The sequence below is a fragment of the Heptranchias perlo genome, chromosome 6 (assembly GCF_035084215.1).
Source record: "Heptranchias perlo isolate sHepPer1 chromosome 6, sHepPer1.hap1, whole genome shotgun sequence".
In the NCBI taxonomy this organism is placed as follows: domain Eukaryota; kingdom Metazoa; phylum Chordata; class Chondrichthyes; order Hexanchiformes; family Hexanchidae; genus Heptranchias; species Heptranchias perlo.
The window spans coordinates 108,699,250-108,724,179 of NC_090330.1; the positions used below are offsets into that span (position 1 = coordinate 108,699,250).

At 43.4% G+C, this 24,930-nt stretch overlaps 1 protein-coding gene across 1 annotated transcript in view; it reads left to right on the plus strand.

The window, feature by feature from the left end:
• The first annotated feature begins 777 nt into the window (after positions 1-777).
• Positions 778-24,930, plus strand: part of pcca (propionyl-CoA carboxylase subunit alpha) — a 313,585-nt gene continuing 289,432 nt past the window's right edge. The window contains exons 1-3 of the mRNA XM_067986601.1: positions 778-849; positions 14,920-14,997; positions 17,241-17,288. Coding sequence (XP_067842702.1) covers positions 796-849; positions 14,920-14,997; positions 17,241-17,288 — 180 coding nt within the window. The 5' untranslated portion in view covers positions 778-795. The remainder of the gene's footprint in view (positions 850-14,919; positions 14,998-17,240; positions 17,289-24,930) is intronic.

Genomic DNA, 24,930 nt, shown 5'->3' on the forward strand with positions numbered 1-24,930 from the left:
CCACCTAATACTGTACTATTACTTGCACTAGTGCTATCTTTCTCCCCCGATCCTTTGTGCCCCTTGTTTCTCCTTTCCAATGCTACATCCTGGTGCCCACCCCCCTGCCAAATTACTTTAAACTCCCCCTTTAAAAAGTTTTTTTTTTGCAGTGCAGTCACTGTTGTAATGTAGGAAAAGTTTGGGGCACGACCTCCCAAAACACTTTACAGCCAATAAAGTAATTTTGCAGTGTAGTCAGTGTTGTAATGTAGGAAGAGTTTGGGGCAGGACCTCCCAAAACACATTGCAGCCAATAAAGTAATTTTGCAGTGTAGTCAGTGTTGTAATGTAGAATAAGTTTGGGGCAGGACCTCTCAAAACACTTTACAGCCAATAATTTTGCAGTGTAGTCAGTGTTGTAATGAAGGAAAAGTTTGGGGCAGGACCTCCCAAAACACTTCACAGCCAATAATTTTGCAGTGTAGTCAGTGTTGTAATGTAGGAAAAGTTTGGGGCAGATTGAAACCCATTTAATCACAAGAGTGAAATTTATTAGAGCAGTTTACACTGCATATATATATATATATATATAAAACAAATCAGTGTCATTGGTAATGAGTGTGTTCACATTGTGAATTGCAATGCTCACAGACCAGCCTGAAAAGTGTCTTTTTAATTTCTAACTCTTGACTTTGCGATTGAATTGGGCTAGTTGCCATTGCGTCACTTGACTTGAGTTCCTTGAGCGCCGATTGGCTGCCCTCCTACGCCCCCCCCCCTCCTCCCCTGGGGTGAGAGGTCAGGCAGGCAGCAATGGCGGCGCACAGAGTGAACGCCGGCGTGAGGAGCGCCGTCCTGACGCTGAAGGTGAGCGGCGGCGGCGGCGAAATAATTAAGGATTTAAAATCAAATGAGGCAGCGGAGGGGAAACCTTTACACACAGTCGCGCGGTTTCGGTGGGTGTAGCCGGTTACCGGGAGCGGAGCGGAGCGGCGGCTGCTTTAACGGGCTCGGGCCCGGCTCCGGGTCATGACCTTCTGCTCACTGACAGACCGGCCAGGCGGTCCCTCGCTTAAGAGTGACCTAAAATAAAAAAAAAACACATTGTTTCCCCTTTATTAATTTAACTTCTCTCATGACTCGTCACCTAGCCTTGGTTCAGTGGGCAGGACTCTGGTCTCTTGGGAATATTTTTCAAATGGTGAGAGTGTGTTGGTGTTTCAGAGGGATTTGGGTGTCCAAGAAACACAGAAAGTTAACCTGCAGGTACAGCAGGCAGTTAGGAAAGTAAATGGCATGTTGGCCTTTATTGCAAGGGGGGTTGGAGTACAAGAGCAAGGAAGTCTTGCTGCAATTGTACAGGGGCTTTGGTGAGACCTCACCTGGAGTACTGCGTACAGTTTTGGTCTCCTTATCTAAGGAAGGATATACTCGCCTTAGATGTGGAGATGCCGGTGATGGACTGGGGTTGACAATTGTAAACAATTTTACAACACCAAGTTATAGTCCAACGATTTTATTTGAAATCTACAAGCTTTCGGAGGCTTCCTCCTTCCTCAGGTAAATGTCAGGAACTCCTCGAAGCCTACGCATTTATAAATCACAGAACAATACATGGTGATTACAGACAGCCTTTGCAACTGCCCGTTGCCAAGGCAATCACCGTGTTCAGGCAGAGAGTGTTACCTACAGAACCCCCGAGTATACATTCAACAAAAAAAAACAAACAGGAAAAAAAAACAGAGAGAGAGAGGCAGAAACAAGCCAGCAAATGACCCGTTATATTAAAAACAGATAGCTTTTGTTCGCTGGTGGGGTTACGTGAAGCGTGACATGAACCCAAGATCCCGGTTGAGGCCGTCCTCATGGGTGCGGAACTTGGCTATCAATTTCTGCTCGACGATTTTGCGTTGTCGTGTGTCTCGAAGACCGCCTTGGAGTACGCTTACCCGAAGGTCGGTGGCTGAATGTCCATGACTACTGAATTGTTCCCCGACTGGGAGGGAACCCTCCTGTCTGGCGATTGTTGCGCGGTGTCCGTTCATCCGTTGTCGCAGCGTCTGCATGGTCTCACCAATGTACCATGCTCTGGGGCATCCTTTCCTGCAACGTATGAGGTATCGCCTTAGAGGCGGTGCAACGAAGGTTCACCAGATTAATTCCTGGGATGAGAGGGCTCTCCTGTGAGGAGAGGTTGATTAGAATGGGCCTATACTCTCTGGAGTTTAGAAGAATGAGAGGTGATCTCATTGAAACATATAAGATTCTGAGGGGGCTTGACAGGGTAGATGCTGAGAGATTGTTTCCCCTGGCTGGAGGGTCTAGAACTAGGGGGGCATAGTCGCAGGATAAGGGGTCGGCCATTTAATTCTGAGATGAGGAGGAATTCCTTTACTCAGAGGGTTGTGAATCTTTGGAGTGAGAGGTGATCTTATTGAAACGTAAAAGATTCTGAGGGGGCTTGACAGGGTACTTGCTGAGAGGTTGTTTCCCCCAGCTGGACAATCTAAAGCTAGCAGGCATAGTCTCTTGATAAAGGGTCGGACATTTAAGACTGAGGTGAGGAGGAATTTCTTCATAGAATCGTAGGTTACAGCACGGAAGGAGGCCATTCAGCCCATCGAGTCCGCGCCGGCTCTGTGCAAGAGCAATCCAGCTAGTCCCACTCTATCCTCGTAGCCCTGCAATTTTTTTTTCCTTTCAAGTACTTATCCAGTTCCCTTTTGAAGAGGGTTGTGAATCTTTGGCATTCTCTACCCCTGAGGGCTGTGGATACTCAGTCGTTGAGTATATTCAAGGCTGAGATGGATAGATTTTTGGACTCTAGGGGAACCAAGGGATATGGGGATCAGGTGGGAAAGTGGAATTGAGGTCAAAAGATCAGCCATGATCTTATTGAATGGCGGAGCAGGCTCAAGGGGCCTGCTCCTATCTCTTATGTTCCTATGAGTCAGAAGGTCCTGTTCCAGAAATTTGAGCCCATAATCCAGGCCGACACTCCCAGGGCTGGTGCCGAGGGAGCGCTGCCCTGTCGGGGGGCCGGTGCCGAGGGAGCGCTGCCCTGTCGGGGGGCCGGTGCCGAGGGAGCGCTGCCCTGTCGGGGGGCCGGTGCCGAGGGAGCGCTGCCCTGTCGGGGGGCCGGTGCCGAGGGAGCGCTGCCCTGTCGGGGGGCCGGTGCCGAGGGAGCGCTGCCCTGTCGGAGGGCCGGTCTTTTGGATGAGACATTAAACTGAGGCCCTGTCTGCCCTCTAAGGTGAAAGTTAAAGATCACAGCAGGGGAGTTCTCCCTGGTGCCCCGGCTGATATTTATCCCTCAACCAACATCACTTAAAAAAAACAGATTATCTGGTCATTATCACCTTGCTCTTTGTGGGACCTTGCTCTTTGTGGGACCTTGCTGTTGGCTGCCGCGTTTCTTGCATTACAACAGTGGCTACATTTCCAAAGTACCTCATTGGCTGTAAAGCACTTTGGGTTGTCTTGAGGTCATGAAAGGTACTATATAAATGCAAGATCTTTGTTAAAAAAAAATAAACAGCTCCATATGTTAAAATGGGCTTGTGACTTCTTGGATTATTGTTGGTGTTCATGAAGGTCATTGCTCACACTTTGGCTGATGTTAGCAGATCTTGATTACGTTTGTTGACCTATACTTTTTGTGATACTTTATTATTCTTTTTGATTCCATCTTCATACTTATAGACAATATAACTATAAAACTGTAAAGATTGTCGGTTGCCCCATACATTGAACGAACACAAGTTGATATGTGTCTATTCCCATCGTTGTAAAAAGTATTTCTTGCAATTTAAAATTGAAGGGCTCAATTTATTATATGCCAGATTTAAAATTTGTTTTGGGAGTGGAGAATGAAAGTTGACACTCGGTATCAAGATAATCTTTATTTTTATGGCCATTAAGTAACATTTGCATTTTCCGATAGCCAACAAATGCAGGATAATTAAGTGTAACATGCATACTTACTTTTCCTATATGAAAAGCACTGTGGCATTGATGTTACTATTTAGTGATGTATAATTATTGAACCAATTATTGAACAGTGCCATTATAGCATAGGTGCAAAATTGCTTATCCTGAAATTCACCTTTATTTTTGCTACGTGTGGGATTTGTTCACCATGCTGTAATATGCAGTTGTTTAAAAACATGGTTTTATTTCTGCCTTTATTTTCAAAATAACGGAAGTAGCCCATAAAGGCATACAATTGGGGATAGTGGTTCATTGTATCAGCGAGGTAACACTTCAGAACATTTCTTCTGAACCTTTAATTTTGATGTGGAGATGGCGGTGATGGACTGGGGTTGACAATTGTAAACAATTTTACAACACCAAGTTATAGTCCAGCAATTTTATTTTAAATTCACAAGCTTTTGGAGGCTTCCTCCTTCCTCAGGTGAACGAAATGAAATCCTCGAAATGAAATCGCATTTATAATTCACAGAACAATGCTTGGTGATTACAGACAGTTTTTTCAACTGCCCGTTGCCAAGGCAATCAGTGTGCAGACAGACAGGTGTTACCTGCAAGGTCTCAGAATATACAAATCACCAAAAAAAAACAACAAACAAAAAAAAACAGAGATAGAGAGGTAGAAACATAGAAAAGACAGCAACTGACCCGTTATATTAAAAACAGATAACATTTGTCCGCTGGTGGGGTAACGTGTAGCGTGACATGAACCCAAGATCCCGGTTGAGGCCGTCCTCATGGGTGCGGAATTTTGATGATCTTGGCAGAATACCTCCATGGAACCTCATTCTGCTTTGTTTATCACAGCCTCCCTTCTCTGCACTCTGATAAGGCTTCAGGTCCTAATGCTTTATCTGCTGTTGTCCTCAAGATGTGTGGCTCTGAACTTACCGGAACACCTGCCATCTTTTCAGACAGGCTCAGTCCACGATTGCCAGTATAGTTTGCTTGTAGTTTAGGCAAATGACATTGAAGGTTCTCCAGCGACTCATGTGCTTAATTGAGCCGGACAGACAAGGAAAGTGCCAGCTTTGTTCTCTGTGCCACTTTAACTGATCTGGGCTCAGGCTGGCAGTAGGCATGATCCAGTTAATGTCAGTATCCACGTGTTAGGAAGGGTTCTGGCTCTTAATTACTATTCAACATGTGGAAGTGAACGTCTGTCATTGGATGACTATCCGGTGCAGATGTAGGGTCAGGATACAATTGGGGATGACTGCGATGCCTGTCATGGTCAAATAGCCGGTTGGCATTTGTTGAGGCTCACACTTGAATAATGGCACTGGTGGATGCCCATGGACTGAGGGACTCTTGAGTAGTTAATGCCTTTGGGAGGGGAGAAAATTGACAAGAAGAGGGGAAAACCAGTGACTGACCAAGCAAACTAGTCAATGACCCCTTGAACCTGCTGATGACCAGATGAGTAGGGATTGTGGGATGGGGGCTCTGTGGGGGGATATATTTGAGAAAAAACATAGCTACTTGACTCAACTGCTTTCAGGTTTTGCAAGTAAAACTCTGGCAAATGGAGCTCAATGTGGGGAAGTCCACTTCGGAGCCGAGAAAGAAAAATTGGAGTATTTTCTAAATGGTAAGAAACTAGGAACTATGGAGGAGCAAAGAGATTTGGGTGTCCATGTACATAAATCCCTAGGAGCTAGTGGACAGGTACAAAAAGGCTAATGGAATGTTAGCTGTTTTCTCAAAGGAGCTGGAATACAATGGGGAGGAAGTTGTGCTTCAGCTGTATAAAGCTCTGGCCAGATCTGGAGTACTGTGTTCAGTTCTGGGCACCGCACCTCAGGAAGGATATATTGGCCTTGGAGGGTGTGCAGTGCAGATTCATCAGAATGATACCGGGGCTAAAAGGGTTAAATTGTGAGGACAGAGTGCATAAACTTGGCTTGTATTCCCTTGAGTATAGATGGGTGATCTAATCGATGTGTTTAAAATGATTCAATAGCGTAGATAAAGAGAAACTATTTCCTCTGGTGGGGGAATCCAGAACAAGAGGGCATAACTAGGAGAGGCAATATAAACTAAATGGTACAGTTCTAAAGTGGGTTCAGGAATAGAGAGATCCAGGGTATATGTGCACAAATCTTTGAAGATGGCAGGACAGATTGAGAAAGCGGTTAAAAAAGCATACGGGATCCTGGGCTTTATAAATAGAGGCATAGAGTACAAAAGCAAGGAAGTTATGTTGAACCTTTATAGAACACTGGTTCGACCATAACTCGAGAATTGTGTCCAATTCTGGGCACCGCACTTTAGGAAGGATGTGAAGGCCTTAGAGAGGGTACAGAAAAGATTTACTAGAATGGTTCCAGAGATGAGGGACTTCAGTTACAAGGATAGGCTGGAAAAGCTGGGCTGGTTCTCTTTAGAGCAGAGAAGGTTGAGATGAGATTTGATGAAAGTGTTCAAAATCATGAATGGTTCAGATAAAGTAAATAAAGAGAAACTGTTTCCATTGACGGAAGGATCGAGGACGCAGATTTAAGGTGATTTGCTAAAGAACCAAAGGCAACATGAGGAAAACTTTTTTACGCAGTGAGTGGTTATGATCTGGAATGCGCTGCCTGAAAGGGTGGTGGAAGCAGATACAATCATGGCTTTCAAAAAGGAATTGGATAAATACTTGAAAGGAAGAAATTTGGAGGGCTATGGGGCAAGAGTGAGGGAATGGGACTAACTGGATTGCTCTTACAGAGAGCCGGCATAGGCTCGACGGGCTGAACGGCCTCCTTCTGTGCTGTAACCATTCTATGATTCTTTGATAAAGCCCCACGTAAGAGGTTAGTGTGCAAAATTAAAGCACATGGGATTGGAGGTAATATACTGGCATGGATTGAAAATTGGTTAACTGACAGGAAACAGAGATTCGGAATAAATGGGTCTTTTTCGGGGTGGCAGGCAGTGACTAGTGGGGTACTGCAGGGATCAGTGCTTGGGCCCCAGCTATTCACAATATATAACAATGATTTGGATGAGGGAACCAAATGTAATATTTCCAAGTTTGCTGACGACACAAAACTAGGCTGGGTTGTGAGTTGTGAGGAGGATGCAAAGAGGCTTCAAGGCGATTTAGACAAGTTGAGTGAGTGGGCAAATACATGGCAGATGCAGTATAATGTGGATAAATGTGAAGTTATCCACTTCGGAAGGAAAAACAGAAAGGCAGAGTATTATTTAAATGGTGATAGATTGGAAAATGTTGATGTACAAAGGGACCTGGGTGTCCTTGTACAACAGTCACTGAAAGTAAACATGCAGGTGCAGCAAGTAGTTAGGAAGGCAAATTAAATGTTGGCCTTCATTGCAAGAGGATTTGAGTATAGGAGCATGGATGTCTTACTGCAGTTATACAGAGCCTTGATGAGACCACACCTGGAGTATTGTGTGCATTTTTGGTCTCCTTACCTAAGAAAGGATATACTTGCCATAGAGGGAGTGCAGTGAAGGTTCACCAGACTGATTCCTGGGATGGCAGGACTGTCGTATGAGGAGAGATTGTGTTGACTCGGCCTGTATTCACTTGAGTTTAGAAGAATGAGAGGGGATCTCATTGAAACATAAAATTCTGACAGGGCTAGACAGACTGGATGCAGGGAGGATGTTTCCCCTGGCTGGGGGGTGTAGAACGAGGGGTCACAGTCTCAGGATACGGGGTAGGACATTTAGGACTGAGATGAGGAGAAATTTCTTCACTCAGAGCGTGGTGAACCTGTGGAATTCTCTACCACAGAAGGCTGTGGAGGCCAAGTCACTGAATATATTTAAGAAGGAGCTAGATAGATTTCGAGACACAAAAAGCATCAAAGGGCATGGGTAGAGAACGGGAATATGGTATTGAGATAGAAGATCAGACATGATCATATTGAATGGTGGAGCAGGCTCGAAGGGCTGAATGGCCTACTCATGCTCCTATTTTCTATGTTTCTATAATAAAATTACACCCAGGTCATTCAGGAGTGAAATCAGGAAGTACTTTTTCATGCACAGGTTATTAGAAATTTTGAATTCTCTTCCCCCAAAAGGCTGTGGAAACTCGGATAATTGGAGCTTTTGAGACGGAGATCGATAAATATTTATTAGGTAAGGGTATCAATGGATTTGGAGCAAAGGAGGGTAAATAGGATTGAGGTACAGATCAGCCATGATCTAATTGAGTGGCGGAACAGGCTCAAGGGGTTGAGTAGCCTCCTCCTGTTCCCAAGTTTTGAGAGTTGGAGCATGTGGCAGCAGGGTTTATATTGCTCACCTCTTTACTTGTGTAAGGAAAATAAGTAGTTTTCGACTATTGCTGTATTTGCATGAGTAGGAATTAATTGAGATTTTTAAGAGAAGTCAAGACTGAGAAAGGCTATTGGACCTCATCCTTCTAGTATTCTGACTTTCCAATTATGCCATCCAATTGCATTTTGAACATCACTAATGTTTTTCTTTTTACTGTAGTAAATTATTTCAAGCGTTTATCTACCTTTTAATAAAGAAGTTATTCACAGTATCTGTTTTAAATTTACTTTCCACCAATTTAAATTTTTATCCTCTCTTTCCCCCCTGCCATGCTTTGAAAGTAACCTGGGTTTACCTTTTCTATACCCGTTTAATATTTAATATCCCAATGAAGTGCTCCTTTAAGCACCTTTCTGATCTATAGCGCTTGAGTTTCACAACTTACCTTCTTTGTTACCTCGAGGCTTGACTGTTCCAATGCTCTCCTGGCCGGCCTTCCACCCTCCGTAAGCTTGAGCTCATCAAAAACTCTGTCGCCCGTATCCTAACTCGCACCAAATCCCGTTCACCCATCACCCCTGTGCTCGCTGACCTACATTGGCTCCCGGTCCGGCAACACCTCGATTTTAAAATGCTCATCCTTGTTTTCAAATCCTTCCATGGACTTGCCCCTCCCTATCTCTGTAACCTCCTCCAGCCCTGCAACGCTCTCAGATCTCTGCGCTCCTCCAATTCTGGCCTCTTGCGCATCCCCGATTTTAATCGCTCCACCATTGGCGGCCGTGCCTTCAACTGCCTAGGCCCTAAGCTCTGGAAATCCCTCCCTAAATTTCTACGCCTCTCCTCCTTTAAGACCTATCTCTTTGACCAAGCTTTTGGTCACCTGTCCTAATATCTCCTTATGTGGCTCGGTGTCACATTTTGTTTGATGACGCTCCTGTAACGTGCCTTGGGATGTTTTACTAGATTAAAGGCGCTATATAAATGCTTGTTATTGTTTACACTTGGAATCAGTCTTGGAACTCCTCTTCATACCCCCTCCAACGCCTGTATGTATTTTTGGCTCCTTGATGATCAGAATTGAACACAAGCACACTGTTTTCTATCTTTTTAATCAGCTTCTATATTCTACCCTGCAGTCCTTTGGCTTTTAATCGAATTAGTCTTTTGTGTGGAGCATTGTTAAAAGTTCTCTGAAAGCCCAAGTAAACTATTGAGAGTTCTGCTATTTACTTGATCCTTTAAGAAGCCAATGACATTTGTTGGGTGTTATCTTCTCTGCTATACCATAGCACCTCCAGCTTATCCTTTAGAACAATTTCCATTATTATACTTGTTGATGTGGGGTTAATGGGATTATAGTTACCTGAGATTTGTCACCCTTTTCAAAAATAGGTATTGCGATTGCTTCCGTTCTTCTGGAATGTCACCAGTACCCAATGATTCTTTCACGGCTGTAGCCAGTGCTTTGTAAATTTCCTCTCCAATTGCCTTCGGATGTATACTATCAGGCTCAGAGAATTGTTAGCCTAAAGTCCTTTTAGGTTGTGAAGTACCTTTGCCACAGTGGCCCCAAACCCTCTAGGATGTTGGGTGTACTATTACAATTGTATGGCCACACCAACTTGCATTTATATAGCACCTTTAATGTAGTAAAACTTCTCAAAGCATTTCACAGGAGCGATTATCAAACAAAATTTGACAACGAGCCACATAAGGAGATATTAGGACAGGTGGCCAAAAGCTTCATCAAAGAGGTAGGTTTTCAGGAGCGTCTTGCAGGAGGAGAGGTTTAGGGAGGGAATTCCAGAGCTCAGGGCCCAGGCAGCTGAAGGCACGACCGCCAATGGTGGGGCAATTAAAATCGGGGATGCGCAAAAGAAGCAAGAATTGGAGGAGCGCGCAGATCTCGGAGGGTTGTCGGGCTGGAGGAAGTTACAGAGATGGGGGGAGGGGCGAGGCCATGAATTTGAAAATAAGGATGGGAACTTTAAAATCGAGATGTTGCTGGACCAGGATCTAATGTAGATCAGCGAGCACAGGGGTGATGGGTGAACGGGACTTGGTGCGAGTTAGGATCCGGGCAGAGAGTTTTGGATGAGCTCAAATTTATGGAGGGTGGAAGATGGGAAGCCGGCCAGGAGAGCATTGAAATAGTTGAATCTAGAGGTAACAAAGGCATGGATGAGGGTTTCAGCAGCAGGTGAGCTAAGGCAGGGGTGGAGACTGGCGATGTTACGGAGGTGGAACGGATATGTGGTTGGATTTAAAGTTATTGTCTTTGAATACCTCAGGAAAATATACCTTTTGATATTTTAACTCTTCTTCAGTTTCACTGCCATTTCAAGCAACGTCAGGAAAAAGGAATGGTTTCTTCTCTTACTATTTAATGATTATACATTGTTTTTTTTGAGAGAGTTTGTATGAAGCTAGATTCTTGTTCTAGGAAAGAAGTTTGCTTTTAGGCAAAGTGGGGAGAAATTTGCAAAACACATCAAAAGCACTGGGCCTAAAGAAAAAGCACATTATTTGACCATCTGATGTGGAAGAGGTGGACTGAGCTTCGAGGAAGTTGAGCTTGGAGTGAGTACTATCATGCTTGATAATATTTATCAAAAAGTAGATACCGCTTGTTCACAGATAGAAAGTGTGATGGGGAGGGACGAGACCGGGAAGTGATTGAAACACAAGGATGAGAATTTTAAATTGAAGGCGTTGGGGAGCCAATGTAGGTTCGCCATAACAAGGGTGATGGGTGATCGGAATTTGCTGCAGGATAGGATGTGGGCTGCAGAGTTTTGGATAAGCTGATATTTATGGAGGGTGGAAGAAGGAGGGCAGGAAAGCATTGGAATAGTCAAACGTGGAGGTGTCAAAGACACGGGATGAGGTTTTCAGCAGCTGATTGCTTGAGGTAGGGGCTGAGACGGTTAATATTACAGAGGTGGAAGTTGGGGCCCTTGTGATGGGAGGATATGTAGAATTACATAGAATTTACAGCACAGAAACAAGCCATTCGGCCCAGCTGGTCTATGCCGGTGTTTATGCTCCACATGATCCTCCTTCCTCCCAACTTCATCTCACCCTATCAGCATAACCTTCTATTCCTTTCTCTCTCATGTTTGTTTATCCAGCTTCCCCTTAAATGCATCTATGCTATTCGCCTCAACTACTCCTTATGGTAGCAAGTTCCACATTCTAACCACTCTCTGGGTAAAGAAGTTTCTCCTGAATCCTTCATTGGATTTATTAGTGACTATCTTATATTTATGGCCCCTAGTTTTGGTCTCCCCCACAAGTGGAAACATCTTCTCTACGTCTACCCTATCAGACCCCTTCATAATTTTAAAGACCTCTATGAGGTCACCCCTCAGCCTTCTCTTTTCTAGAGAAAAGAGCCCCAGCCTACTCAATCTTTCCTGACAGTTATAACCTCTCAGTTCTGGTAGCATCCTTGTAAATCTTTTTTACACCTTCTGTAGTCCCTCTATATTGCTTATCTAACATGGAAATCAGAACTGTGCACAATACTCCATGTGTTGTCTAACCAAGGCTCTATACAAGTTTATCATAACTTCTCTGCTTTTCAATTCTATTCCTCTAGAAACTAACCCCAGTGCTTTGTTTGCATTTTTTATGGCCTTGTTAACTTGTGATACGGAGTGAGAAGCGCAGCTCGGGATCCAAAAGACGCCGAGGTTACGAACAGTTTGGTTCAGCTTGAGACAGTGACTAGGGAGGGGAATGGAAACCAGAGGCAATGGTACATAGTTCATGGTGGGGTCTAAAGATCTTAGCATACATGCGGAGGCTAATGCCTTTTGAAAAATCATAGTGCCAATCTGATTGTTCAGCTAGATTGCAACAATTTCAAAAACACGAAAACCATTTATGTCGCACTTTAACGTAGCAAAATGTCCCAAGGCGCTTCTTAGGAGCGTTATCAAACAAAATTTGACATCGAACCACATAAGAAGATATTATGATAGGTGACCAAAAGCTCGTCGAAGAGGTAGGTTTTAAGGAGTGTCTTAAAGGAGGAAAGAGAGGTGGAGAGGTTTAGGGAGGGAATCCCAGAGCTTAGGGCCTTGGGCAGTTGAAGGCACGGCCGCCAATGGTGGAGCGATTAAAATCGGGGATGCGCAAGAGGCCAGAATTAGAGGAGCACAGAGATCTCAGAGGGTTGCAGGGCTGGAGGAGGTTACAGAGATTGGGAGGGGGCTAGGACATGGAGGGATTTGAACACAAGGAGAAACGAATCCCAAATGGATGGGGAAAACTGTGATGCTAAGCTAAAGGAACAGTGGTTAAGAGGGGTGTCTAAAAGCTTGGTCAAAGAGGTGAGTTTTGAGGAGGATCTTAAAGAAGGAGGGAGGTGGAGAGGCAGAGGGGTTTCGGGAGGGAATTCCAGAGAGCTAGAATAATCAGTTGGAATGATGCTTTTTTTGTCCTGTGTAGAGTTGCCAACCCTCCAGGATTGCCCTGGAGTGTCCAGGAATTAAAGATTAATCTCCTGGACACTGCTGCGAGCAAACCCAGGGACATTAAAAACAATTGTTTTTGTTACATTTTCTTGGAACACTTTTGTTTAACAGTTATAAAAACAGCAGAGATTGGAGAAAAAGGTTGGAGAAGTGGAGGTCAGCGATGAAACCTCCATGAATACGTCCAACCAGAGTTGGCAACCCTAGTCCTGTGGGGGACTGATTGTGACTCTTGATTTGAGATTACTGGGGCCGTTAGTGGTTTTTGTTATGTTTAGGATTTTGTATTAGAATACACAGAATGTATCTGTGACAGTCTGAATTGTTTGTCACTGTGACTTTGACATTCAAGTTATGCCTTTGATCTAAGATCACAGTGGTTTTAATTAGTAGATGATTCGTTTGATCAAAATGATCTGATGTATTCCATTGTTGTGACTTGTACGTTCAGCATAGACATGTGAATTGTTCATATCTCTTGTCGACATTGTATCAATTAAGATATATACTTTGTGCAGTATCTCTTACTTTTAATTGGATTTATGCATGAAGTATTCTTTGATTTTTTTTTTTGGGAGGGAAAAACCCAACATCTAAGGAACAGTTTTTGGAAGTGCTGCATTTGATACTTCGGGTTAAAGTAGGAGCTTTGAGACAACAGAGGAGTTATTTTGAAAGCTGTTAGCCAGAGCAGATTGTGAAGATCTCAGAGTTTTTAAACTTCAAGCCGGAGTGGAAACAGGTAGAATTCACTGTGCAATGTGTTAGTTTTTGATTGTCAAATTAACAGATTAAATTAACACAACCAGATCAGTAGCCATTTTTTCCATGGATAATTATGGATATTCACAATGTGTTTGTTGCTTCTAGTGCTTCCTATCACTATTTGTAAGTAAATTTATGTTTCTGGTGCATGTGTGCGTGCGGCTAATAGTCGTCATTTCAATTAGAATTGGGTAGTGTAGAATAAAACTTAACTCCAGTAAGCAGATGACAGCAAACGGGGTAATTATTACATTCCTGGGTACGTGCATCCATGATGGCAGAGTATAAAGTATAACTTTTGGATTGCAGGGGATAACGATCAACTTGCAGGAACAACAGAAGATGGTATTAAAACTCCAAAACTGTAACTATTGGTGGAAGCATAGTGAGCTATATTACTCATGGATGCGGTAGGCTGTTGTACAGGGGGAGTGCTGCATTGCCAGAGGTGCCATCTATCGGATGAGACTTTAAACCGAAGTCCTGTCTGCCCTCTCAGATGGACATAAATATCCCATGACACTACTCGAAGAAGAGCAGGGGAGTTCTCCCTGATGTCCTGGCCAATATTTATCCCTCAACCAACATCACTAAATCAGATTATCTGGTCATTATCTCATTGCTGTTTGTGAGACCTTGCTGTGTGCAAATTGGCTGCCGCGCTTCCCACATTACAACAGCCCCTAAGCCATATAATCTTACTGCACAAGAACAGGCTGTTTGTTCCATCAAGTGTGCGCATGTATTTTTCTCCACATGTCACCTGGTCTTATCCCATGCTACAGCACGCTCCCCACACCTTTTCTTATTGCTCTTTCTAGACTCGACCATTCCAATGCTCTCCTGGCTGGCCTCCCGTTTTCCACCCGCCGTAAACTTGAGCTTGTCCAAAACTCTGCTGCCTGTATCCTAACTCGCACCAAGTCCCGTTCACCCATCACCCCTGTGCTCGCTGACCTACATTGTCTCCCGGTCCGGCATTGCCTCGATTTTAAAACTCTCATCCTTGTTTTCAAATCCTTCCATGGCCTCGCCCCTCCCTATCTCTGTAACTTCTCCCAGCCCGATAACTCTCTGAGATCTCTGCGCTCCTCCAGTTCTGGCCTCTTGCACATCCCCGATTTCCTTCGCCCCACCATTGGCGGCCGTGCCTTCAGCTACCTCGGCCCTAAGCTCTGGAATTCCCTCCCTAAACCTCTCCGCCCCTCTCCCTTTCTCTCCTCCTTCAAGACGCTCCTTAAAACCTACCTCTTTGACCAAGCTTTTGGTCACCTGTTCTAATATCTTCTTATGTGGCTCGGTATCAAATTTTGTCTGATAATTGCTCCTGTGAAGCGCCTTGGGCCATTTTACTATGTCAGTGACGCTATATAAATGCAAGTTGTTGTTGAATGTGACACTGAATGTTGCCCTGATTTCAGTAAATCAGAGTCCTAATCATATATATTTGTTTTTCTAGAATGCATCATCCCGATCCAGGTGCAGTTTTGCTGTCTCTCGTGTGTTGTACTCTACAATTTATGATCCAAATGAAACAGTAAGTTCTACTTGGTAGCGGTCTTTAAGATTATGAAAGGGTTTGAAACGGTAGACGTAGAGAAGATGTTTCCACTTGTGGGGGAGATCTAAACATAAATATAAGATAGTCACTAATAAATCCAATACGGAATTCAGGCGAAACTTCTTTACCCAGAGAGTGGTTAGAATGTGGAACTTGCTACCACATGGAGTGGTTGGGACGAATAGCATAGATGCATTTAAGGGGAAGCTAGATAAGTACATGAGGGAGAAAGGAATAGAAGGATATGCAGGTAGGGTGGGAGGAGGCTCCTGTGGAGCATAAAACACTGGCATGGACCTGTTGGGCCGAATGGCCTGTTTCTGTGCTGTAAATTCTATGTAATCTTATGCTTGGAAGTTTATTTTTATTTTTGATAAACTGAGGTTAAAGGGCTATGGCACATCACCAAGGTTGAAATGAGTGAAAGAATCTGAGTTAAATTAAGTAGTAGCGATGGGGTTAAGCTTGGGTTTTAAGATTTTTGGAGGAAAGAAAGACTAGGGGGAGAAATGGAATTTCACAGTTTTGAGGTGCTGGGAAAGAATGAGCTCTGCTATGAGATGATTCTAGGTTTCAACTCGGTGAGGATAGAATGAGGAGAAAGAGCATGTAGGTGGTTTGTAGGAACAAGAGAGGAAAGTTCTGAAAAGCGTTGACTATAGAAGTCTCAATAAAGAAACCAACAAGGAAGGTTATAACAGGTTGGAGGGCAGAAAAGAGAGTGGGACCATCTGTTGAATGATTAGCTTTTTCATGTAGTGTGCGAGAGGTATTTGAAGACTCTCTTCAAGGAAGCAGTGTTCAAGTTTTGGAACCACTTAGGCTTTATAGAGAGGGAGGGGGGGGGGGACAATTAGAGAGCTATAGAGAGGCGAAGGGTAAGAGGAGATCAGGCCTCTCGAAGGCAGCTTTAGCAATGGAGAAGATATGGGAGTCCCATCTGAAGTCAGAGGAGATAGGACAAGAATGGCAGTGGAAAGAGAAGGGCTAAAGATGGAGCCATCGAAGGTAAAAAGTGGTAGTTGTTTAGGCTTTTGAGAAACATGAGGATAATTAAATTCTTTTAATTCTTCAAACAAAGGGCATGGAGGAGATCTGGAAGTAGTGATTCAGCTATTGCATTGCAAAAAATTGAAGTTAATGTGCACAGATGATGTACAGTCTGAAGGAAGTTGATGAATGTAGAGTGGAACCATTAATAACGGAAGTCCTGTATTTATGCAGCTACAGAGCCTTTACCATAGTGTAACTTAATTTTTTAACGAACCTCTGATAAAGTACCACATAAGAGACTAGTTAGGAAATTTAAGGCAGATTGCATTATAGGGAATGTAGCCACGTGGACAGAGAGCTTTCCAGGGCAATGAAAACAGTAGGGTTAATGGATGTCTTTTGGAATGGCGGGATTTGGATAGTAATGTGCCTGGAGATCTGTGCGGACACTTCTGTTTCTCGTTTATGAAAACGGTTTGGCCATAGGCACAGAAGGAATGATATTTAAATTTGCAGCTACCAAATTAGGGGGTGTGGCAAACTGAGCAAGAACATAGAGAATTGAATTGCTGCAGAACATAAGTTAGTGAAGTGGGCAGATAGGTGGCAGATGCAATTCAATATAGAGAAATGTGAAGTAGTATATTTTGGCAAACATCAATGTAAGGAAATGTACCCGTAATGGTAGGGTTAACTTTGAGAGACAGAGCGAGCTAGGAGCGCAGATACAAAGATCTGTAAAGGTGGGAATGCAGTTAGAAAAGACTATAAAAGACTCACAGGATTCAGAGTTTTACACACACGGTATAAATGTGATGTTGAATTTGTACAAAACATTGTTGGGCCAGGTTTGTCCTTTGTTCGTTAATTAGTGGGGATATTACACTTTGCCTCAGCACCCTTTAGGTTTAGGAGGGGAAAATCAGCTGGAATGCTATCTAGTGATCCGTTGAATGCTTACACGTGGATAATGTCCACTTGGACCAGGCATCAGAGGGCAGCTGCAGTTCTCGGCACTGTGACCCAGCAAGGACTTAATACAGTCAGGAGAGGATGGGGGAGAACATTAGCAAAGGTGGTGGGAACGACACATTCATTTTCCTGTGTTTTAAAAAAAATGCAGTGTGTTTGTAAATGTTAATGTTAACTTTCTAGTCATCAATGCTCTAGTGACCACTGTTCATCAGTCATTAAGCTACTTTTTTTTATGTTTGTCTTCCTCTCAGACATTTGACAAAATTCTTATTGCAAACAGAGGAGAGATAGCCTGCCGGGTAAGCTATTTTCTTTCACAATGTACACTTCACTAGTTAAAGGGAAGCAAAGTCCGGGGAATACTTGTTTTTAGAATTATAGAATCGTACAGCACCTTTGACCCATCTTGCCTGTGCTGGCTCTTTGAAAGAGCTATCCAATTAGTCCCGCTCTCCCAGCTCTTTCCCCGTAGCCCTGCAAATTTTTCCTTTTCAAGTTTGTATCCATTTCCCCTTTTGAAAGTTACTATTGAGTCTGCTTCCACCGCCCTTTCAGGCAGCGCATTCCAGATCATCGCTGTGTAAAAAAAAAAGTCTCCTTATCTCCCCTCTGGTTCTTTTGCCAATTACCTTAAATCTGTGTCCTCTGGGTACCGACCCTCCTGCCGCTGGAAATAATTTATCATTATTTGCTCTTACCAAAACCCTAGAAGAAAACAGCCATCTTAAATTTCTTTTTAAAAAAAAATCAATTTTTTGCTGACAGGGAGTAGCGTCTCTCTCCTTTGCTAAGTTGTTCTGCTGACGTCAACTTTAGGGATTGCCTTCTAGCATCACAGTTACAAACGGCAGGCGATGTGATTTCCAATTGGCTGGTGAGCCACTCGAGTCACCTGGCTAGGGAAACCATGTTACTAGTTTGGGAACGCAAACTTTCTAAGCTCTAGCATGATTTCCCAGGGACAGGCAGCTGTCAGACTGGTTTGCAGTTACACCTTCTGCTATTGCAAAAGGGCCATCTCTGGGACACACACACATGTCCTGGAAGGAAAGAAAGACAGACTTGCTTTTATATGGCGCCTTTCATGACCTCAGGACGTCCCAATGAAGTACTTTTGAAGTGCAGTCACCGTTGTAATGTAGGAAACGCGGCAGCCAATTTGCGCACAGCAAGATCCCACAAACAGCAACGTGATAATGACAAGATAATCTGTTTTTTAGTGATGTTGGCTGAGGGATAAATATTGGCCAGAACACCGAGGAGAACTCCCCTGCTCCTCTTCGAATAGTGCCATGGGATCTTTTACATCCACATGAAAGGGCAGACTGGGCCTCGGTTTAACGTTTCATCCGAAAGATGGCAGTCCCCCAGTACTGTGCACTGGAGTGTCAGCCTAGATCTTGTGCTCAAATCCCTGGATTGGGACTTGAACCCAAAAAACTTCTGACTTAGAGAACATAGACCCTACCTGAGGCATTCCATGCTCGCAATTAAATAAGCAATAAAAAAAAAAGTCAATAGAATTTAAGGTAAAGATGTTATTTTCTACCAAAATGGAAGTTCTTTGAACAAATCAAACTTCCCTGGACTTTCATGTTAAATGTCAATCTTTTAAGATTGAGAGAACTGCTCCTTTTTTTCCAAGTTTGACTCTGAAGAGTAAGTTTTCTCTTAGCCTGCTGGGAATGCACATTGCAAAACCGCACACTGTGCAGGATTTTCCATCCATTAATTTTACTGCACAGATAATCGCGGGGCTGTGTAAATACTATTTCCTAATATGTGCTCCTAGGATGGGCGAGGCCTGCACCAGCAGCATACGATGCAAAAATGTACTCCTTAATTTTGGTTATCAAGCATATCTGAGAAAGCAAAATCTTAAATCTACATCTAAATGATTTCTCCTCTATGCTATGTCTTAAGTAGTAAAATATCAGTTCCATGTGTGTTATATGATTGAGATTAAGAGACCAAAGCCACATTTGGTTCTGTATAAGGTAACACAAACTTATCTAATTTATGGGAGTTACGGAAATCTGTCATTTCTCATAAGCAGTTTGTTTTGTAATAAAATTATAATCTGTTTTTATTCCATACCGCAGATAATGTTGGCGTCTCGGCGCGCATAATCCCGCTGACATTTCCGCATTCGGTTCTTATACAACAGCAAGGGACTGCTGATTTTCTCCCCCCATCTCTTATAACTTCATTAATCCCTAGTTCACTGTCGCTGAGTTTATTTCTGGGTGCCAGTGAGTATACCTGCCGGCTGCCAGACTCAAGTTCCTCAACATCCAAAGAGGAATAATCAAAGATTGAGCTGCCCAGCTTTGCTGATGGTTCAGTCACTTCATCTAGTGAATAGCTGTGTCGTACAGACTGTGAAGATCCCAGATTTGATCCCTGATCTGTGCTGAGGTAGCCAATCTAAACCGTCCGAGATCTCTGCGCTCCTCCAATTCTAGTCTTTCGCGCATCTCGATTTTCATCGCTCCACCATTGGCGGCCGTGCCTTCAGCTGTCTAGGTCCTAAGCTCTCGAATTCCCTCCCTAAACCTCTCCGCTTCTCTGTACCTCTCTCTCCTCCTTTAAGACGCTCCTTAAAACCTATCACTGTGACCTCAGCTGTCCTAATATCTCCTTATTTGGCTCAGTGTCAAATTTTGATAGATTGCTTTTGTGAAGCGCCCTGGGACGTTTTGCTATGTTAAAGTCGCTATATAAATGCAAGTTGTTGCTGTTGTTGTTGTGCCTGTCATCCATGAAACTGTACCCCAGCAAGGAGTCGACACCTTCAGGACGGGACGGAGAAAAATTGCTGGAGAGAAATTGTTGAACCTAAAGAATGACCTGGTCAAGTTTAGGACATATCACTCACTGAGATCAACCTTTGACATTGGCATGTGAATCTTGGCAATCTCTGTCATTTAATTGGCTGGGGGAGAAACTACCTTTGGACTCCATTTTTTGGCTAGTCAAATGACAAGTTTTTCAAAGTTGCTTCCATCTCCAAAATACTTGGGAGCAGGGATGCTAAAGAAAAGATAGCTAAAGACTAAAATATTTAGGGGAAGTAGGTGAAAATAAATAAGTAAATTCTACAAAAAATTCTATACTTGGTGTATGCCAATTGGTGGGAATTCAGTTTCAATTCTACCCGTAACTCTTTATTCATACATTACGTCTCAATATTGTCTAGTATGTCCTTGTTTATAGCGGAATGTATTTCTGCTGAACTCTTTGATCACCTGTTTAAATATTTCCCACTGTTCTATCTCTTTGTCAATATTTTTTTCTAGTTTACCTTCCCTAGTTCCATCCACATCCCCTCATAATTAGCTTTTTTTCCAATCTATTATTTTGGTCTTTGTCTTACTTATGTCTCTCTGTCATTATCTTAAACCATATTATGTTGTGATCGCTATTGCCTGGATGCTCCGCCATGCTTACTTCTCTTAACTGCTCTGGTTCACTTCCCATTACTTGATCCAGCAGTAATTCCTCTCTTGTTAGGCTTCTTACATACTGTACACTGTAAAAACTCCATTTCCTTTTCCCCTTTCACTACCCCGTATGGGAAGATAGTTGATAGATGTAGAAAAAGGTGAAATATTTCTTGTAAGAGTAGGGAAAAGAAACGCACCTTAAATGATAAGATTTTATATGGAGTAGAGGGACCTTGGGTGTGCAAATGTACAGTTTATTAAATGTGGAAGCACAAATAGATAAGACCATAAAAAGGCAAACAGAATACTTGATTTTGTGCCTAAAGGCATAGAATACAAAGAGGTAAAATTGACCTTATTTGGAGTATAGTGCACAGTTTTGGGCACCTCTTTATAAAGGTGAAGCACAGATTAACTAGGATGTTGCCAGGGATGGGATATTACAGTTACGAGGGGAGATTTGAGAAATATGGGCTTTTTTACGCTAGACCTGAGGTTAAAGGGTGACCTAATAGAGGTGTTCAAGATTATGGATGTTTATGATAAGGTATGTCGTGAAGGATTGTTTCCACTGTTCAAATTCACTGGGCACAAATTTAAGATAGTCACAAAAATAATTAAAGGTGTGAAAACATTTGTTTGCCACAAACCACTGCTAAAGTGGAGTCTATAAATTGCTTTAAAAGGGAATTAAATAATTGCTTGAGAAAGAGGAATATTAAAGGATTTGGGGAGTAGCCAGGAGAGTGGGATTAACCTAGGTGGCTCATGGAGAAACTGGTTTTGCAGACTTAATGGGGGTAATTTTAACCTAACTGGCCGGGCGAGAAACCCACGGGATTGGGTGTGACGGTGGTTTTACACCTCGCTCAATATTCTCCGTTGACTTCAATGGAGATTAAAATCGGGCGGGGTGTGAAACCAGCATTGCACCCGATCCCCTGGGTTTCCCTGCCTGGCGAGTTAGTTTAACATTGCCCCCTGTGGGTCATACGATCTTTTACTGAGCTGTAACAGTCTATGATCCTACTGGGTTTCATTGTTTATTCAGGCATGGAGTGGGCCCACTTCCTCTTGCCTGCCAGCCTCCTATTTCACTGCCATCACTTGACCCCAGGCACTCCTCGGCCTCCCTGCATGTTCTCTCCCGGTCCCAGTGCTCCTGCTTGCTCCCTTCAGGCATTCCTGCTTACTCCCTTCCAGCTCTGCCCTCCCTGCTCACTGTCCTCTGGCCTGGAAGGGAATGGGAAGGCTTTGGTGCTTGGGTTGGGATACTATGGCCTGGGGCTTGAACATTTGTGCAAACCCGGAACGATGACGTATGTTGTCACCCTTCTCCATTGCCCCCTCTCTCTGGTTCCAGGGAGAGAAAACTTAATTAATGAGTAACAGTGACTTGGAGCCCGAGTCTAGCTCAAGGGCTTTGTAAGGTTGAGGGGAAAAAGAGAGTGAGAATATATGTGACGAATACAAAATAGGAATCATAAAGAAAACACTAAAAATCTAACGAGAGGAGAGAGAGAAAGAAGGCACATGAGGCATAAAGAGAGAAGAAAGAGGGAAGGATAGGCAAAGAGTGAGAACAACAGCTGGACATAAATAGATACAATGAAAGAAAATATGCGAAGGATATATAAAATGTCACAGAAAATCAACTGGGTGGAGTACAATTAGTGAAGGACCAAAGAATAAGGAAGAAAGTATAGAAGGAAAAATGGACAATAATGTGAGCATGAGTGAAGTATCTAAATGTTTATTATTTAAAAGTTAATAGTTTTTAGCATTTTAGTAGTTTGGGTCAATATTATAGTAATGAACCTATTCCTAATGTTTAAGTAGCTTTATTGCTGTAGTGGTGTTGGATTTGGTGTTAAAACCTGCTACCAAAATGACTGTGGACGTGCTGCCAGTGACTGGTCAACGGCGAGTGTCGGGTGGCAGTTACGTAACCCGGTCACCCCCAGAAAGTATCAACAGCTTCGGGCGGACAAGTGGCTGGAGGAGGGGAGCGAGACCCTCGATGGGGAGGAATAACATCAAAGGGGGCTGCTGCTCAATTTCTGGCCCCACTTCAATCCAGCGCTCCTGATCTTTGGCTACCCGGTGTGGAGGGGAGGGGGAGCGGGCAAGTTGGAGAACCTTCTCTTGGGTCTGCTCCTAGGCCTGGCCACAGTGGTCATCTACAGGCCCAGGATGGACACAGCCCATGGTGGGGGAGGCCGCTCTGCCTGCCTCTCTTCCGCGGTCTTGTTCACACCCATGTGGCCCTGGAGAGGGAGCGTGCAGTGTCCGTTGGTACTCTCGGGACCGTCCGCGACCGGTGGGCACCGGAAGGACCAGGAATAAGATCGCAATTTAGTTTAGAGTTTCCCTTCGTTTTGTTCAAAGTTGTTAACAAAATAGAAAAAATGATCTGAATTAGCCAATGGCATCTGCAACCTACAAGCCATGATGCAGCTGTGGTACGTATGTCAACAAAGAGCAACCATGGACAGTCTGAAACGCAACACGAGAGTTCAGGTCCCTGCCTTAAATGAAGTGTGGAGAACAATCACTGGAGCTCTGTCAATACTCGACTGATGATGATGATGACGATTACTGTAATAATATTGGTTTTAGCCTGCAATCACACCTTTATGCCAATTTGAAGTAATTGCCAATGCATGCCAATAAGAAAATGGTTGTGTATCGTGGGAGTTGGGTCTCAATCTGACTCCTGAGCGTTTTGAAGCTTGGAGACCATCTCTAGTGGTAGATACATTCCATTTGAGCTTCCAGCCTGGTGCAAAGCCATGCTTTTTCGAAATGCACATGTGATCCCAGTACGCACGTGATATTTTTCTGAATAAACTCAATGTGAGGTGTGGTGCTAATTCAAGTCTGCAAGCTGCGAATTGTGCTATACTGATCCTGGTCTGCGTTATAGTAAACTTATAAAACCAGTCAGCCCAGAGGAATGAGACTTTCTGTGGACTTGGCCAGTAGTCTTCCAGGAAGGATAGAAATCCAGAAAGTAAGCAAAAAGAAAAGTTGTATGAAGTTCCCAAATTGAACTCTTTTGATGTTTTCCATTCTTGGCAGGTGTACCAAAATTAAAGGTAGTTATATTTTCTATCCGACGGAATAAAAGAAAGAACAACTGTACGACGCACTTAAAATTCTGTGAAATTCATGGTTAACTCGGTTTACAACTTGCAAGTATCTAATGCATATTCAAATGATTTTTAAGCCTTTTGGCAGAATAAATGTTAAAATAAAAACCTTTAAAATGTTCAAAGTTCTAAATGTTCTTCTGTTTTATTGTCTAGTTTATGTACCACTGCGAATCCAAGTTAAACTGAACTGGATGACATCCAAAACTGAGTAGATAATACGAGAAGAATGTCAAAGATTAATAGCGATAATGTTCAGACAAACAGAGGCGACGATAAAGAATTGGGTGGGAGAATTGCATGAAAATGGTTCTAATATTTGACTTGTGGTTAATGTTAACACTTTGTGCACCAGAGCAGTCTGTTCATTTGTTAGCTGGTTATGGAAACTATTCTTTGGAGAGCTTGATGGCTTGGTATTCGTTTTCCTTTCACCGACTTGACTTGGAACATTCTTTATTTTAACCCATCAACCCCGTGCTTGTTGACCTACATTGGCTGCCTACATTGAGTTGAGGGTTTCTGCCTCTACCACCCTTTCAGGCAGTGAGTTCCAGACCCCCCACCACCCTCTGGATGAAAAAAGTTTTCCTCAACTCCCCTCTAATCTTTCCACCAATTACTTTAAATCTATGCCCCCTGGTTATTGACCTCTCTGCTAAAGGAAATAGGTCCTTCCTGTCAACTCTATCTAGGCCCCTCATAATTTTATTAAATCAACCCTCAGCCTCCTCTGTTCCAAAGAAAACAACCCCAGCCTATCCAGTCTTTCCTCATAGCTAAAATTCTCCAGTCCTGGCAACATCCTGTACCCTCTCTAGTTCAATCACATCTTTCCTGTAATGTGGTGACCAGAACTGTACGCAGTACTCAAGCTGTGGCCTAACTAGTGTATTATGCAGTTCTAGCATATCCTCCCTGCTCTTATGTTCTATGCCTCAGCTAATAAAGGAAAGTATCCTGTATGCCTTCTTAACCACCTTGTCTACTAGTCCTGCTACCTTCAGGTTCTGTGGATGTGCATTCCAAGGTCCCTCTCTTCCTCTACACCTCTCAGCATCCTCCCACTTATTGTGTATTCCCTTGCCTTGTTTGACCTCCCCAAATGCATTAACTCACACTTCTGTGGGGATGCGCAAGAGACCAGAATTGAAGGAGGGCAGAGATCTCTGAGGGTTGGCGGAGGTTACAGAGATAGGATGGGGTGAAGCCATGGAGGGATTTGAGAACAAGGATGAGAATTTTAAAAATGAGACAATGCATTGGTAATTACAGGTTTTCTGCTTGTTTCCGTCCCTAAGTTGGGGTTTGGGTTGCGCTGTTTTCTATGCCCTTGAGCAACA